The sequence below is a fragment of the Trichosurus vulpecula genome, chromosome 3 (assembly GCF_011100635.1).
Source record: "Trichosurus vulpecula isolate mTriVul1 chromosome 3, mTriVul1.pri, whole genome shotgun sequence".
Lineage (NCBI taxonomy): Eukaryota > Metazoa > Chordata > Mammalia > Diprotodontia > Phalangeridae > Trichosurus > Trichosurus vulpecula.
The window spans coordinates 378,278,735-378,296,620 of record NC_050575.1 but is presented as its reverse complement, the minus strand read 5'-3'; the positions used below and the strand labels follow the sequence as shown (position 1 = coordinate 378,296,620).

The window sequence follows — 17,886 nt, the reverse complement described above, 5'->3', positions numbered from 1 at the left end:
AGAGTGTAAGAGATATCTAGTCATAAAAGGGAGGAGATATATGAGATGATATCTAGGGAGAGACAGATGGGTGGATGGATGGATGCATCCAGTGAGGCTTTTTGAGAACAGGGGAGAGGCATGGGCATTTTTGTAGGTAGTATGGAAGCAGCCAGGGTGGAGAAGGGTTGGGGTGGAGAAGGGGGAAATGGGAGACGGGGGGAAAGAAGGGGTGGGAGGAAAGAGGAGAGAGGAGAAAGAAGAGAGAAGAGAGAGTATAAAGAATAGTGAAAGTGAGAATAATAGAAAGGACAATCTTCTGGAAAAGACTGGATGGAAAGGGACCATTTGTGTGTATAGAAAGCTTAGCGATAGTGAAGAAAAGTTCCATCTCTTTATGAAAGACAGGGGTAAAGGAGAAGACAGTAACAGAAGCCATGTGATCAATATGAGATAAGGAGGAGGACATATGAGGGAACTCAGTGGATGGACTTGTATTTTCCAGCAATATATAGAGCAAGGTTCTGATTTGAGATGGTGAGGAGAGGTGGAGCCATGAAAAGTTGGAGGAGTGATACAAAGGTTTAGCAAAACCAGTCTGGTGAGTGAGATAGTGAATTGATCACAGAAGTGCAGTAAAATTGGATTACCACAGTAAGGACCCAGTTAAGATTATGTAACATTAATTTGAATGGATCCTGGCAACACAGTTTCACCATTTTCTCTAGCTTCATTCTGCTGTATGCAAAGAAGAGCAAAAGAAGTGGATGATGGGAGTCATCCCAGGCTGAGCTTTGGCAGGGAAACATGTCATATCGTAAGGGGTCAGTGTAGAGATGAAGTGATTCATTAAGGGGTTGAGATGAGGAAGGGAAGATAGGATGACTAGGCAGGGGTGATGGCTTGGAAATGAACTGAGGGGTGTGGGGACTGAGGTCAAGGTGAGGATGAAGAACAGGATCAGGCATTACAAGGCAGAGAATCTATTGGAATGATAAGAGATCATAAAAACATAGAGGAATTTCAAAGTTATTGAACATAGAACATTGGAACATTCAGGAGGGAGAGTAAAATCAAGGTTGTTACCATCTCTGTATGTGGCTGAGTTTATGAGAAATGAATACACAGAGGAACTGGGGAGTTAGAATATTTAAGGGACTATCAAGATGAATGTTTAAGTCCCTTGGCATGAATGTGGGAGGTGGGAGAGAAAGATTGTAAAGAAGGCACTGAGCTCATTGAGAAAGCAAGAAGAGCTTCCCAGAGGATTGTAAGAAACAGCTACTAGAACTTTGATTGGGTGATAAATATGGATTGAATGAATCTCAAAGGAGGAAAAGTTGCTGAGTGATGGTGGTAGAGGGAGAATCTGGAAGTAGCAGTGGGAAACAAGGCATATTTTGGCTTCCCTGTGATGGAAGCACGAGTGAAAAGCCAAATGGTACAGGAAACAGTCACCAGGAAAGCTGAGTCATCAGGAAAAACTCAGGATTTGGTGAGTAAAAGTAGAGAGACAGGGTAAGGAAGGAAAGGATTAAAGATGAAAACAAGTTTGTTGTCTAAGGAGCTGACGTTCCAGAGAGCATAGTGAAAGGGGTAGGTAGCTTTAGAGTAAGATTTTACAGAAAATTGGTACTTAGAAAACTAACGTAATCATAAGCTTTATTACTAGGCAGTACAGCAAGCTGGGTTTAGGTTAACAGAGTAGGACCACCTTCTTTTCTTATTCTGTAACCCCAGAACATAGTACAGCACCTTGTGCTTAATAAATGGTTTATCTATCTGCCTGTCTGCTAGCCTATCCATCCATCCATCCCCTATCCATCCATCCATCTATCCATCCATCCATCCATCTATCCAGCCATCTATGTATCCATCCATCCATCTATCTATCTATCTATCTATCTATCTATCTATCTATCTATCTATCTATCTATGTATCTATCTGTCCATCTGTCTGTCTCTCTGTCTGTCTCTATGTCTGTATCTCTGTATATCTATCTATTTCTATCTAGAATATGAGATCAAGGGAGAAGTGAATTTATTGATCATAAGAAGCAGGGCCATAGTTTTAAATTGGGTCTTCTAAGCTAGGACTTTTTCTACTATGCCATGATGAGTTTGTGGGGAAGGGAACGAAGGCAAGAGATGTCATCTAATCAGGAATTTATGTTTATTATCATTCAGCCACTCAGAGTTCTTGGAACTCATAAGGGAAAGAAACTTGTACTCACATTTTACTGAGGTCAAATCTTACCTGAAGAATCCAAGCACGCCCAGCCTGTACTGGATGATGACCACAACCACATTCTGGGAGGCAGACAATATGGAACCATCATACATGGAGGCACTGCCCAAGACTAGAGCACCACCATGGATCCACATCATCACCTGCAGGAATCAGACATGGTTTGTTCATTGGAACAAATCCAACCAACCATGGTTCTGCTGGTTTCTTGCTCAACAGAAAAAATATTGTATGTTATTTTCTTGTGACCTAGGATAAAGTAGCTCTAAATGTGAGTGAATTCACTTATTAGGTACTGTTTATCAAGAGTGACAGGATATGCTTCAGAGCTACTCTCTAGTAAGAGCTCACTTGACTGGTCCCAGAGGGAGTTCACATCCTCCTTGGAATCTTCCTGGCAGAATCAGCCCCCTGAGGTCATCCTGCTGCCAAAGACACATGGAACAAAACAATGTCTTCTAAAGGATCATTGTTCCCTTCAGAACAGGGAAAGGAAAAAAGAATCCCTTGTAAGGGCATAGATCCAAACAGACAATTGAGAATTCATCCTGGACATTAGGCTCCCTGAGTCACATCATGTTGAGGATGTCTCAACTATGGCCCAGAGAACCTTTCTATGTAATAGTAACTGCTCTCTCAAAGCCAAGACAGACTGCTAGAATAGATTACCAGCACTAGGCTATGCTTTCTATTAGTTCTATTAGTTCTATTAGAATAAAACAAGCAATTTTGTAACTGTGTTGGCAAGCAAAATGGGCTCCTTAGCACTTAGTTCAACCAAGTATCCTTGAATAGTTTGGCTTTTGTCCCCTTTGAGTAATTCAGTGTATTTCATTGAGCCTTAATAGGTGCTAAGCCCCAGGCTCAAACCCCTATTAGGTGTAAAACCTTAGTGGGTGTGGATTGGCAACTAAGGTGGGGCCCTAGGTGGGGCTAACTCCAGGGAGGGCCTAGTTTACATGTCTGGGAGAGCAGAGGCTCTTAGACCATGTGGGTTTAAGTCGCCTCTTTGTGATGATTTTAGGTCACATGGGTGAGTCGCATGTGTGACTCACCCCTGATGCTGAAAAAGATATAAAACCAGGGGTTGGCTGTCTGTTCCTTGGAGCTCCTCCTTACAGCAGTGGTGGCACGTGACTCTGGGCCAGCCCTTGTTCTGAGCACCTGGGCTCAACCTAAATGTTGGTAACTATGAATCTGTATTGGGTCTATCTGTTGATGTTTGTACTTTGTTTGTAATTTGCTCTGAAGTTCAAGGTGCTGGCTTTTTCCCCTAAACTAAGTGAATGGTATTTGTATGCTGAATTAAAGTAAGCTTGTCAACCCCTTCACCTTGCTTTCCTTAGTTAAGCAGATCAAAAGAACCTGTGCTATTGGCAGCTTTCTGGGTGCTGGCTGTGGGTGGAACTTACACCCCCACAGAAGCTGCTAGCCGGATTGTTGAAACAGTAACATAGTATAATTAAAAAGATGATTGAACATGAAAATGCAAATCTACTATGTACAGGTAACTATTTCTTATAAACATACAAACAAATTGTCAAAATAAATTCTTTTTTTTTCTTTTGGTTCTTATAGGTTACTCACTTTATAGGGAGAAGTTTCAACTGACTAAAACCCATCTTTAACAGACTTACCCCATCTCCTGCCCATAAACTTGTGTTTAATACTTTCCATTGTATTTGCATTGTGGAGATGGGGTGGGGCAGGGAGGGGTGTCATTTCAATATTATATCACTGACACCAAGCAGGATTACCCAACTCCAGCATAGCAGACCATAGTAATTTTCAGCTAAGGCTAAACGGTGGAGGGAACATGCCATCAGAAACCACAACCAGTAAGAGGTAAAAATCAAATCGTATTCTTAAAACATGATGTTATTATTGAGTTCTTTCCAAAACTGCGTGACCCTGTATGAAGGTTTCTTGGCAAAGATACTTGGGTGATTTGCTATTTTCTTTTCCAGTGGATTAAGGCAAACAGGTGAAGTGATTTACCCAGACTGACTGAGTTAGTGAGTGCCTGAGGTCACATCTGAACTTGGGTCTTCCTCTGTGCAGGGCCACTGCTCTATCCACTGAGCCAACTTGCTCAGTGCATAGAACATAGTTCTATCTGTCAAATGTTAGCGGAGGAAGAGATTTTACAATCTCTATGGCTAAAATTAAAAGAGAAAGACCTATCGTTACTGCTCAGATAACACCATGGTGTATTGAAAGCATGGTTCCTTTTGCCCATGCATTGGGATGCTGCATGCCTGGGAACTGCAGAGAGCTGAAGGGGCTTTTGCTCACATGGGATGATTCTTTCCCTTCTATGGAATGTAGCAAGTGATTGGTTGGAATTCTGTGGGGGACTTGTTTGGGTGTCAGGAAGTAGACAGATTGCTGCTCTGTGAGCACATGAAATGGACCAAATCCTGGGCACTGAGAAAGCCAGAGTATGGACTGGCTGTGGTGAGGGCACATTTGCTGTGAGTACCTGGGGACATGGAGACAGCAGGGAGCCCTTCGTACAAGGGAACTTGCCTTGGACCTCCTTCCCTTGTGGGATCATCTTGGTAGTTATGACTGTGTAGTGGGGAATTCTATCTCAGGCAATATCTTGGATCATAGGTTTTAAAGCTGAAAGGGAATTTAGAGACTGACTGGTGCAAACCCCCTTTTTACAGATGAGGAAACTGAGGCCCAGAGAAGTTAAGTGACTTGCAGAAGGTAATGTACTTAGTAAGTGGCAGAGCTGGGATTTTCCTTCAGGAATTTTAACTCTAATCCTATATTTTCTTCCCTACACTATATGGTTTGGTTACTACTACTGGCATATACCCTCCACCCCAGCATTCAAACCATAAACCCTTAGGGTACAAACAATGAAAAAAATTGTAATATCAGATTTTTCTGGTATAGCCAGTCTGAATCCATGCCTGCTGTCCTTTGCCCAAACAAGCTCAGTTTCTCTTGGACAAAAGTTCTCTGCCCCATGGAACCAGGCAATCTCAAATCTCCCCCAGCTCACTCCTTCCTTCCAGGTACCCCTTAGTCTCCTGGAAGCAATGGAAATTCATTCCATGTTTCTCTTTGCAGGGCCAGAATAGCTGGTATTTCCTCCAGTTTTCTCATCTTGCAAGCCCTAGGGTATTCCAAACTCAAAACTCCTTTTGTGAAAAGAACTCTGATAATCCTATATTTAGGAGTGTGTTCTGATGCTGTGGTATATTGATTCATTTAATACATTTATTGAGTGCCTACTATGTGCAAAACTCTGTACGGGTATTTTGAATAAGAGTAGGTCCCTACTCTCAAATATGTTCACTCAACCAGAGGGCAATTATAAGATATGGATGCAAAAATATAATATAGACTTTTGTAGTCTGTGCTGGGGCATCTAGATGTCATTGAGGATGGAGCGCTGGGCTTACAGTCAAGGAGACTCACCTTTCTCAGTCAAATCCAGCTTCAGACACTTACTAGCTGTGTGACCCTGGGCAAGTCACTTAACCGTAGTTGCCTCATTTTCGTTATCTGTAATATGAGCCTGAGAAAAAGTGGCAATGCACTCCAGTATCTTCGCCAAGAAAACCCCACATGGGGTCATGAAGAGACAGGTACAACTAAAAATGGCTGAACAATAACATAGTCTGTATTAAGTACCATAAGTAATATGATAAATGCAATAAGGGAGATACAAAACAACATTAAACAAGCTCAGAGGAGACAGAAAACACACCTCTCCTTGTATGCTCATCACTAAGGTGAAGGGCTCCAGATTTGTAGAAATGTTTGTTGAGTTGAGTGGTGGTTTCTTGGGGTTCAGAGAAGGTTTCATGGGCAGATGACATTTGAGCAGTTTGGGTCATTATAGTTTATTATAAGAAAGGAAGCATGACGTAGATGATAGAGGGCTAGCCTTGGAGTGAGAAGGACTGGACTCAAGTCCTGCCTGGGACACATGCATGTGAACATGAAGTTCCTTAGCATCTAACTACTCCAGATAAGCCAAGACTCTAAGTTACAAAAGAGGTGCCTGTCCTCATCAACAGAGAGAGTTTCTACACAGTCAAATTCCCTACAGCAATGAGATGATAGGTATGCACAAGATCAATAAATGTTTGGAAAGTCACACTTTATCAATGTTTTGCTCTGTTCCTTTAACAATAATAATGTGTAGCAGAAATTGATATCATTCCAGATCATGGAACCACCCCCCTGAATTATTTCAGTCATTTTCAGTCATGTGCAAATCTCCATGATCCCATTTGGAGTTCTCTTGGCAGAGATACTGGAGTGGTTGGCCATTTCCTTCTCCTGCTCATTTTACAGATGAGGAAACTGAGGCAAACAGGGTGGAGTGACTTGCCCAGGGTCACATAGCTAGTAAATGTCTGAGGCCAGATTTAAACTCAGGAAAATGATTCTTCTTGACACTGGACCTAGTACTCTACTTACTGTGCCACCTAGATGCCCTGAAGTGATAAGGAGACAGATTTCACCCTATTGGAGGAAACATTGCTAACAATGTGAGTTGTTATCCAAGAGTAGAGTGGGATTGCCTTGAGAAGTAGTGAGCTCCCTGACCTGGACAACTTCATGGGAGGGTAGATGACTTGTCAGACATATTTAGAGAGGATGAGTATTCCCATGCTGGTGGGAAGAGGTGACCTCCAAGGTGCCACCCAGTTCTGATGCCCTAGGATTCTCATCCCTCTGTGGAAGATACAGATATCTGACTTACTGGCAATCTGGCCCTCTCCTTTGCATGGGCAGGAACATAGATATTCAGGTACAAACAGTCTTCAGAATTGGCAGTAATAGGGATGTTCAATTTCATGGCCCTTATTATTTTTTCTAGGAGATTGATATCCTGCAAACACCTGGAAGCCACAAGAGATGAAAAATCTGAATAGGATCACATAGGGATAATAATACTAACTGAGTGCTTTGAGGTTTTCAAAACACTTTACACACATGATCTTATTTGACCCTTACAATATCCTTGAGAGGTCTGTGCTGTTTCTATCCCTATTGCACAGATGAGGAAACTGAGGCAGGCAAAGCTGCAGTGACTTGTCAACATTTCACAATTTCCTGTAGAATATTTTCTCTTTTTCATTATATGTTGAAATGTTTGAGTTTGTTTCTGATTGTTTAGTTGGAAACCATATACTCTTTAAATTTTAAAAAAAACTTGGAAACCAAATAGACGTTACTAAAAGGTGAACAGCCGAACATACTACAGTGTGTGAATGACATAGAATGTGGGTGCAGTGTAAGTGGATGAATGTGAGGAAGTCAGAAAACCTGCTGCAGATCAATGTGGGTTGATCTCGACCAGGACAGACCATGACTAGGAGCATTTTTAACAAGAGCAGCTCTGCGGGTCACTGTGTCAGGGGATTGTTTTGTTCCAGAGGAGCATTATGGTGCAGGGTAGGAGGCAGGTCAGGATATGGAATGGGCAATAAGTATGGTCCCCAAAGCAAAAAGCATCAAACTGCTTAAAAAAAAAAGGGGGTCAGATTCAATGACCTCCAACTTTCTGTGCCTATCAGTCCATGAGATCTGGCTTTGTTATTTATCAGCTTTGTGACTTTGGGTGAGTCACCTAATGTCTATTTAGTTTCCTCTGACCCTTCCTGACATTGTATGGGTTATTCCTGGCAGAGATACTGCAGTGCTTTGCCATTTCCTTCTCCAGCTGATTTTACAGATAAGAAAATGGGGGCCGAACAAGGTTAATTGACTCACCCAGGGTCACACAGCTGGTAAGTGTCTGAGGTCAGATTTGAACTCAAGACTTTCTGACAGCAGTCCTGATATTCTGTCCTCTTAGCCACTGTAATAGCAATTTAGATTTGAAGATCTTTCCCACCCATTAATGGGCCATGTGACCTGCTTACATCACAGGAAGCCTAAGTCACATGTGGTGGGAGGAGCTTGCTGAGAAGAAAAGGAAGCCGTGTCACAGGAAACATTGAGAAAGCCATTACGGCTGTTAATAATGACAGTTAGAGCTGAGGTAAAGAGAGTTGACCTGTGAGAGCTGTACTGTGAGTTTTTGGGAAGGCCCCAGCACAGGGTGGAGAGGTTTTGGGATGGAGAGGCTCCATGCTGTGATATTACGTATTGAATTCTTTGTGGCTGTGATGGAATGGGCAGATGGGCTTATGGGATATGGTTCTCTGGTGTCCGAATAAATGGTTTACTTCTACCTTCTATGTGGAGAGTTGTGTATATTTTGTGATACAGAACCACATAGGTGTTTTGACAATTATCATCCATATTGTCATTATTAATTTACTGATACATTATTTGGTGATGAATAGGATGAGATCACAAGGTATAAGAAGACCTTTATTTGGAGGTAGAAGGACTTCAGAAGAAGAAATGGTTATATCAGGATGGGATGATATAACTTACTCTTCCCTGGCAAGGGAGTGGTCTAACAGCACTGGTTTGTGTGAGGACTAGAAACAGAAGCTACAGAGAGGAGAAACTAGAGATTTGGAAATATGTCTGAAAGAAGTTACAGTTAAGCCAGGAAAAAAAATGCCAACAACAATGGTAGAACAAAAGATTATTGTTGGAGAATCTACTTAGTTTGTTGTAAACTCAGTTAGAAGGCAGAGGGAGCCAAGGAGGTCAAGAGTGCATTTCAATTCGGCCCAGGTTGAGTCTAGCAGCCAATCTGGTTACCATGGTGACAGGGAGAGAGAATCTAGAGAGGATGATACAACGTCAAAAGCTGAGGCATTAGATGATACTTTGTCACATGGTGGTCCTTACACAGAGAATGAGGCGTTGTTAGATCCTCAGCCAGGAGTGCACCCCATACAGCAAAGGAGGAAAGAAATGCAAAATAATAATCTAGTGTTCAGAGAGATGTTGGAGGATTTTACACAACAGGAAATCACAGATGTCTTGAGTAGGTTCACTCAGAAAATGGGAGAATCATTAAGATCTTGGATGGTGAGAATCAGTGATGAAATGGCCACAGGAGTATCTGTAGATACTGTGAAATTGTATGACATTCATAAGTATTAGTCAGAATCCTTTTGTACAGCAGGTTTTTAGAGATTATCGTTTGCTAAGAGGTAACCAAGCAACCAATTTGTTAGCTTTAGCTGCAGCTGGTTGTAGGAGAGAATATCCTGCTGATTCTATGTGGCCTGCTGCAGATAGACCCTGGTATTCACTTAGGGACTGTATGAGAAAGTTAAAGGAGTAGATAATGAAGACTGATATTATGATGGGAAACACACATACATTCTGTGAAACTCTCTTGGGAGTTTCTCATAGAAATTTGATTAGTAAATGGCACCCCCAAAGTTTAATTCGGACTCTGCTAATTGCAGAAGTAGGGAACCCTCTTTCAGAGGTGCTAGATAAGACTTCACAAATAAGTGACTTAGGAGAGTGGGGAAAAGATAAATTTCCTTGAAAGAGAAGGGTAAATAGCCAGCAGATTCAAAGTCGGAATAGAGTGATAAGAAATGCTTACTACTCTGTTGATAGCAGGGGTAGATTTTAGAAGAATAAATAGTATTCCATCTAATGAGCTATACAAAATGTACAATGATAAGGAGCTTAATAACACAGAGAATAGAGAAGCAAGAACTACCCCTACAAATCCTACAGATTTCGAACCTTTGTATCCAAGTGAGTCACACATGCACAAGAGGCTAGCAAAATTAAATGGAAATGGTATGTTCAGAATAGATCGAACACAGGCAAAAGTGGAATTTCTGCACTACATGAATCTATAGAAAATATAGACACTGATAGAAATGACAAACCCCTTGAACCAAGGCAACAGTTGGTACAATCCTTGGCAAAATGGAATGACAGATATGATGGGCTGACTGAAGAATAGAAAAAACATGCATGGTTTACTGATGGGACAGCAGAATATTTGGGCCATAAAAGACACTAGAAAGCAATAACCTATAACCCATGGAAAGTACTGGGATAGGTGGAAGTACTCAATATGCTGAACGTACAGCAGTACATCAAGCTACTAAAACAGAGAAGGGAGGACAGTGCTATATATTCACTGATTTGTGGACAGTAGCTAATAGCTTAGCTATATGGGTGCCAATGTGGAAAAGTCAAAATTGGGAAATTCATGGTAAACATGTTTGGGGTAAAGAATTATGGGAACATATATTGGTTACCTCTTTTTCATGTAGACACTCATGTGGCCCTCACTATACCAGAATATGAGTACAATGCACATGCTGATCAATTAGCAAAGATTGTTACCAAACATATTGACCCCACTCCAACACCAACTGATGATCCAGTACTAGCAAAATAGGTCCACCAAATGGCTGGACATTTAGGAGTCTAGGCCACACCAGTGGGCACAAGATTAAGGTATTAGTGTGTCTCATGCATTGTTAAAGCAAGTAACAGAAGAATGTCATATATGTCAACTGGGAAAAGAACCAACTGTTCCTTGGGCAGTAACTGGAGAAATAGCAAGAGGAAAAGTTGCAGCCCAGATTTGGCACATAGATTATATTGGACCACTACCACAAGATAAAGGATGCAAATTTATATGTACTTGTGTTGGCATCTGTTCAGGTGTACTAGTGGCTTTCCCTTATAAGAATGCAGCCCAGAAAAAACACCTGTAAAACTCTAGATATTATAAGTATATATTATGAAACTCCAATGCAGATTCAAAGTGACAATGCGTCACATTTCAAAGGTAATGAGATGAAGAGATATTATATATGAAACAATATAGAGTGGGTATATCATATTCCATATTACCCACAAGCATCTGGGTTGATAGAAAGAATGGATGGATTGTTAAAAGAACAGTTTAAGAAAGTTAAGTTCTAATAATTCGTATCAATGTTGGATGGATAATTTGTTTACTGCTTTATGTAATTTGAATGCTAGACCATTAGGAGGATGTACACCTTTAGTCAGAATGATGACCCCAAATCTGCAAATTAGAAAAGAGCAAATACGTAAGATCCAAAATATTGAGTACTGGACTGTGAGGGAAGATGTGCCACCACTGTATCCAGGATTACCTGGTTTGGCAGGATATGATTTACATGGTTTAGAGGACTTTTGGGGGGATAAAAAAGAGATAAGAAAAACCTCTATTTGGGATATGTATGAGAATCCCTAAGAATCATTTTAGATGGATATTACCTAAACCAGGATTAGCAGCTCAGGGAATACATGTATTGGCTACAGTGATAGATTCTAGTTATCAAAGAAAAATTATTGTAACACTCCAGTATTTGGGCGAAGAACTTACACAGTTTGGTAAAAATGATAGAATCATTCAAGTCATTATTATTCTTTGTGAAACAACACCCCTTGGGAAAACTGACCCTCTTTCCACAATAACTATCAGAGGAAAGGAAGGATATGCCTCTACTGATAGAATAAAATTGGGAGTGAAAGTATGGTTAAAGTATGGGTAATGCTGGATGATGTTCCAAAGGCTGCAGAAATTATAGCACATGGGAAAGGTAATACTGTAACAGTGGTTTACCCAGGAAAAATGATTATGAAACTGTATCCTTGAATTATCTATGCCATCATGAATATGATAGTCTCTGTTTCTTTTTGAATTTTTGACTGTCAAATTTGTTTGTGAGATTTGTTTCCTACAGCCTTAGTACCATCCACCTGCAGATGCCTGATCAGTTAAACCAGATGTCACCTCTGATGTGTTCAGATGTCACCTCTGGACCTGTCCATGATTGTGATGTGTCATCCCTGGACCTGGCACCAGCTGAGTTCTAGATGCCAGCTTGCTAAAGAATTGACCTCTCAAATAGAACTTTTTATCTCTTGGGGCAGGGACAGTTTTAAGTCCAATTTCAGCAGGAAGAAGGTATGGAGGACAAGACCTTCACCCCTTACTGCAAGATTTAAGCCACATTTATTCAAGGGAATAATGCTGAACATTGTTTTATATACTTATCTTGGATTATCCCTGTTACATTGTGATGTAAAGTTCTGTTGACACCAGTTATCCCAGAATTCCCATTGCCCTATGTAATGGATAAGAAAGATCTTGGGGCCAAAACTATTAGAAATTTAGATGTGAAGATCTTTCCCGCCCATTAATAGACCATATGACCTGCTTGCATCACAGGAAGCCTAAGAAGCTTGCTGAGAGGAAAAGGGAGTTTCATAGGAAATGCTGAGACAGCCATTATGGCTGTTAATGATGACAGTTAGAGCTGAGGTAAAGAGAGTTGACCTGTGAGAGCTGTACTGTGAGTTTTAGGGAAGGCCTCAGCACCGGGTGGAGAGATTTTGGGATGGAGAGGCTCCATGCTGTGATATTATGTATTGAAATCTTTGCTGCTGTGATGGATTGGGCAGATGGCTTACAGGATATGGTTCTCTGGCATCTGAATAAATGGTTTACTTCTTCTACCTTCTATGTGGAGAGTCACGTATATTTTGTGATACAGAACCACATAGGCATTTTGAAAATTATCATCTATATTGTTATTATTGCCTTACTGACACAGCCACCTAGCTGCCTCCAATCTCTGTTAGTGTTTGTTTTATTATCTGTACCAATATGAGTACCAACTACTTCACAATATTTTTCTGAAGTCTGTTATTCTCTAAAGTCCAAATAAATGTGAACTATTACCATTAAGAAATCATTTGAGACCTCACAGCCCAGGGAGAAATTCTGAATATTCATTCCTTCAACAAATACTTAACAAATGTCTACCATGTACGGAGCACACTGAGACAAAATTTGGGTAAGATATGATTTTGTGTTTTACTTATCTACTAAGAAAAGGAGAGAGGAAGGTGCTTACATGGGTGGATGAGAAGTTGCATCTCTCACATTGCTCCACGAATCTGGTGGTTGTGGAGGAGAAAACCTCAGGGTCCCCACAGGGGGTTTAGCAAACGGGACTCCCAGGAAAACATTGACGTCTTTGTCAATCCCCTTGATATTGATTTGAGTCCCTTGGATCTGTCCAAACTCAGTGGTCCTGGTGAGGTCATCTGCATGATGCCCTGTGAACAAAGGGTTGAGAAATCCTCAGGGACAGGGGGCAGAACTGATATTCAAGTGCCCCACCTACACCCCATCCTCAGCACCAATTTTTCATTAGATGGGAATATAAGCCTTCTCATATCTACCATGATTCTTTTCATTTTTGTTAAAAGTCTCTGGTGATTGGGAACTTACTCCAGGGAAGGGCAATTTGCACATTTAGACAGCTCTGGCACTGACCCAGGCGTTGTTCACCTTTAGGGATCCTAAGTCATGAGATCAAAGCCACTACTCCCCAACAAACCCACTCCTAGCCCAGCTGAGGAAAGCACAGAGCCAAAAATCAGTGCCATATAGTTTAACAGTATTGTGCAACTGAACAAAGAGTTAACAAGCACCTACTATGGGCAATGCCCTCAACTCTGAATTCAGGATAAAATGACAGGAATTTACACTCTCCTAGAGAGCAGTGACCTGTGCACCAATAATTAGGACTACAAGGGAGAGGCATAAAGGAAAGTTCCTGGCAAAGAGCTAGGAAAAGATATGAAGAGGGTCAGTAAAAACTCTGCAACAAGTAGCAGTGCCAAAGCTGGGTTTTTAATGAAGAACCTTCGACAGAACTAGACTGGGGAAAGTACTTTCTGGGCATGGGAAAGACAATAGACAAAGAAAGGATACAGAAGATGGGAGGAGAAGAAAGGCAGATGGAAAGCACCTACATTGTGCTACAGTTTATGTCAGAAAGACTCATCTTCCTGAGTTCCAATCTAGCCTCAGACACTTACTTAGGTGTGTGACCCTGGAAAAGTCACTTCACCTGTCGCCCTCAGTTTCCTCATCTGTAAAATGAGCTGTAGAAGGAATGGCAAACAAACTCTAGTATCTTTGCCAAGAAAACCCAAAATTGGATCACCAAGAGTCAGGCATGATGAAAAACAACTGAATGACAACACAACAAATGTGAATAGAGTAGTAGGTGATAAGGCTGGATGCTCAGAGTGCTGGATTTGGGCTCAGAGGACAGGGCTTCAAATCACAGCTCTCCCATTTACTGCCTGTGGTAACTTGTTATAGTTCCTTTCCCTTCCCTAAGCCTGTTTCTCCTTTTGGATTAAATGGGAAAAGGATATTGAATTCAACGGTCCTTAAGATTTCTCCCAGCACCCCCTCCTAGAATCCAAGAGCTAGAGACAGCTTAACTGTCAGGGCACATAGCCACACTCTGCCTGGATTAGAAGGACAATGGTCAGGCATTCCTCTAAAAGATTAGCACTCCCCTTTTATCAAAGGAGTTCAAATGTATAGTCCAGTATAAATCCGTGGGAGTGACTTTGACATACATCTGGTGGGTTTTAGTTTCTTCTCTATAGTGGTTTGGGAGAATAAAAATAAAGTTCCTGGCAAAGAGCTAGGAAAAGATATGAGGAGGGTCAGGAAAAGCTCTGCAACAAGCAGCAGTACCAAAGCTGTGTTTTAATGTTGGATCTTCAACAGAACAAGATTGGGGAAAGTGCTTTCTGGGCATGGGAAAGACAGTAGACAAAGGAAGGTGACAGAAGATGGGAGAAGAAAGGCAGATAAAAATAAAGAAACAACCCAAAGCCTCCAGTTTCTGGGATAAGAACTCACTATTTGACAAAAATTGCTGGCAAAACTGGAAAATGGTATGGAAGAAACTAGGCATAGACCAACATGTCATACGGTATGCTAAGATAAGGTCAAAATGGGAACATGGTTTAGACATAAAGGGTGATATCATAAGCAAATTAGGAGGGCAAGAAAGAGTTTACATATCAGATCTATGGAGAAGGGAAGAATTTATGACCAAACAAGAGCTAGAGAGCATTATGAAATGCAAAATGGATCATTTTGATTGTTAAAATGGTTTTGCACAAATAAAAGTAACACATTAAGGTTGGAAATAAAGCTGAATGATGGGAAAAAAATTTAAGGCAAGTATTTCTGATTAAAGCCTCATTTCTCAAATATAGTGAGAACTGAGTCAAATTTATCAGAATACAATTCATTTCCCTGTAGCTAAATGATCAAAGGATATGAACAGGCTATCTACAGGTGAAGAAATTAAAGCTATCTAAAGTCATAAGAAAAGAGGCTCTAAATGGCTATTGATTAGAGATATGCAAATAAAAACAACTCTGAGGTACCACCCCATACCTATGAGATTGGCTAATAAGACAGAAAAGGAAAATGACAATTGTTGGAGAAGAGGCAGTGAAGCGAGGCACTAATGCACTGCTTGTGGAGTTAACTGATCAAACCATTCTGGAGAGCAATTTGGAACTCTGCCCAAGCGCAATCGAATTGCATATTCTGTGATCCAGGAATACTATTTCTAAGTCTGTATCCCAAAGAGATTATAAAAAAAGGAAAAGGATCTGCATGTACAAAAATGTTAATAGCAGCTCTTTTTGTGGTGGCAAAGAATTGGAAATTGAGGGGATGCCCATCAGTTGGGGAATGGCTGAACAAGTCGTGGCATATGAATGTAATGGAATACTATTGTGCTATTAGAAATGATGATGAGGTGGATTTTAGAAAAATCTGGAAAAGGTTTAGATAAACCGATGCTTAGTGAAGGGAGGAGAGCCAGGAGAACATTATACGTAATAACAGCAACATTGTGCAATGATCAACTATGACTGACTTAGCTCTTCTCAGCAATACCATGATCCAAGACAATTTCAGAAGACTGAAGATGGGAAACGCTATTCACAAAGAGAAAGGACGATGGAATCTAAATACAGATAGAAACATACTATTTTCACATTGGGGTTTTTTTCACTTTTTCATTTTGTTCTGTTTCCTCTTTCAAAATATGACTAATGTGGAAATATTTTTTACATGATTTCACATGTATAACCTATATGCAATTGCTTGCTGTCTTGGAAAAAAGAAAGGGAGTGGAGAAAAAAATTGAAACTCAAAAGCTTATAAAAATGAATGTTGAAAACTCTTTCTACAGGCAATTTGAAAAAAATACTATTGAAATAAAGAAGAGAGAGAGAGAGACAGAGAGAGAGAGAAAGAGCAAAAGAAAGAAAGAAAGAAAGGAAAAAGAGAAAAAAAGAAGAAAGGAAGGAAGACAGAGAGAAAGAAAAAGAAAACAATGCTGTGGCACATTTTCTCATGCAAACGCCGAGGCCTTATTTATAGTCTACTAAAAGATCCTCCCCACCAAAAGTCACTCTTATGTACCTCCTTGAAAATGACTCAGCTTTCCTTCTCTCCTGACACCCCTCCAGCTGCTGATAGAAGAGTTTTTGTACATAACACGCATGGAGAGGGCATCAATTTCTCAGTAGCAAACCTAGTTTCACCCCTTGAAATTGAATTAGCAGTAATCCTTCACCCCCAGCTCACCCACCCAATTGGTCAGTGAGAGCAACAAGAGAAAAAACAATGCAAAAATCCCATATTTCCAACGAGAAAATCAAAGGACTCCTCCCATGTTCCCCCAGAAATCATCCCCTACTCGAGGTCAGCCTGGCAGAGCTGCTCACCTGGGGCTTGAATCAGGAGGCTCAGGGCCCCCAAAGTCAGGACCTTGGGCAGCAGGGAAGTCTTCCACATCTTTCCCTCTTCACAGCCTTCTGGTTCTGCCTAATTAGATTCCTGGCCTGAACTTTAGCACAGAAAGAACTGGATCAAAGGGCACTCCAGGGTAACTGCAGCTAAGGGCTACCTAATGGACTTCCTCCTCAGAATTTTTCTTAGGGCTATTTGAAAAAAAAATTGATTTGAATATCTAAAGGCTAAAGACAGATCTGAAAATCCATCCATTCAAAGGGATGTGCTGGTAAACATATAATAAAAATATATGATAAATATAATGAATAAATGTAAATGTATAATAACAAGTTCTGTAAAAAACAAAAACAATCAAATGTATCCATGACATGCTCTTAAATTTAATCTGTATCAGTAACATTTTTTCCAACATTTTCCTAAGTCTAGACAGTGAATAAAACAATAGATGAAGTCCTGAATTGTAGGATTTTCTGATGGGTTCACAATGAGTTCACAAGAGCCACTTTGAGCTGCCCCCACCACTTCAGCTGAAGTGTCAAGGGACAAAATTTGAATTACACAATCTAACTCCTCCCTTCTATTTTCTGGAGACTTCTGTGACCTTTTTCCCGTGAAGCTCCCCAGTAGTTTTTCAGTTGTGTCTGATCCTCCATGACTCCTTTTGGGATTTTCATGGCAAAGATGCTGGAGTACTGTGCCATTTCCTTCTCCAGCTCACTTTAGAAATGAGGAGACTCAAGCCAACAGGGTGAAGTGCCTTGCCCAGAGTCACACAGCTAGGAAGTGTCTGAGGATGGATTTGTACTCGGAAGATGAGTCTCCCTGACTGCAAGCCTGGCACTCTATCCTCTCTGCCACCTAGCTTCCCCCTTGTGCTTCTAAGTGTCCTATATTCTTGCTGTCACAGAACGCTGAATTCCATCAGAATACGCTGTCTCCTCAGGACTCTATAGGGTACTCTAAACACCTTACTCCATATAATGCCTCTCTTGAACTAAGAGGATTATTATTATTATAATAATTAATTATGATGATGTCAGCTAACATTCATATAGCCCTTTAAGTTTTGCAAAGCACTTTGGATACATTATCTAATTAGATCCCCACA

At 40.8% G+C, this 17,886-nt stretch overlaps 1 protein-coding gene across 1 annotated transcript in view; it reads right to left on the bottom strand.

The window, feature by feature from the left end:
* The window catches only part of LOC118842644 (cocaine esterase-like), a 34,056-nt gene extending 17,236 nt beyond the window's left edge, over positions 1-16,820 (bottom strand). Inside the window, exons 1-4 of the mRNA XM_036750053.1 lie at positions 16,751-16,820; positions 13,042-13,246; positions 6,960-7,098; positions 2,237-2,370 (exon numbers count right to left, since the gene is read on the bottom strand). Of these exons, the coding sequence (XP_036605948.1) occupies positions 2,237-2,370; positions 6,960-7,098; positions 13,042-13,246; positions 16,751-16,820 (548 nt within the window). The remainder of the gene's footprint in view (positions 1-2,236; positions 2,371-6,959; positions 7,099-13,041; positions 13,247-16,750) is intronic.
* Between the last annotated feature and the right edge of the window lie 1,066 nt (positions 16,821-17,886).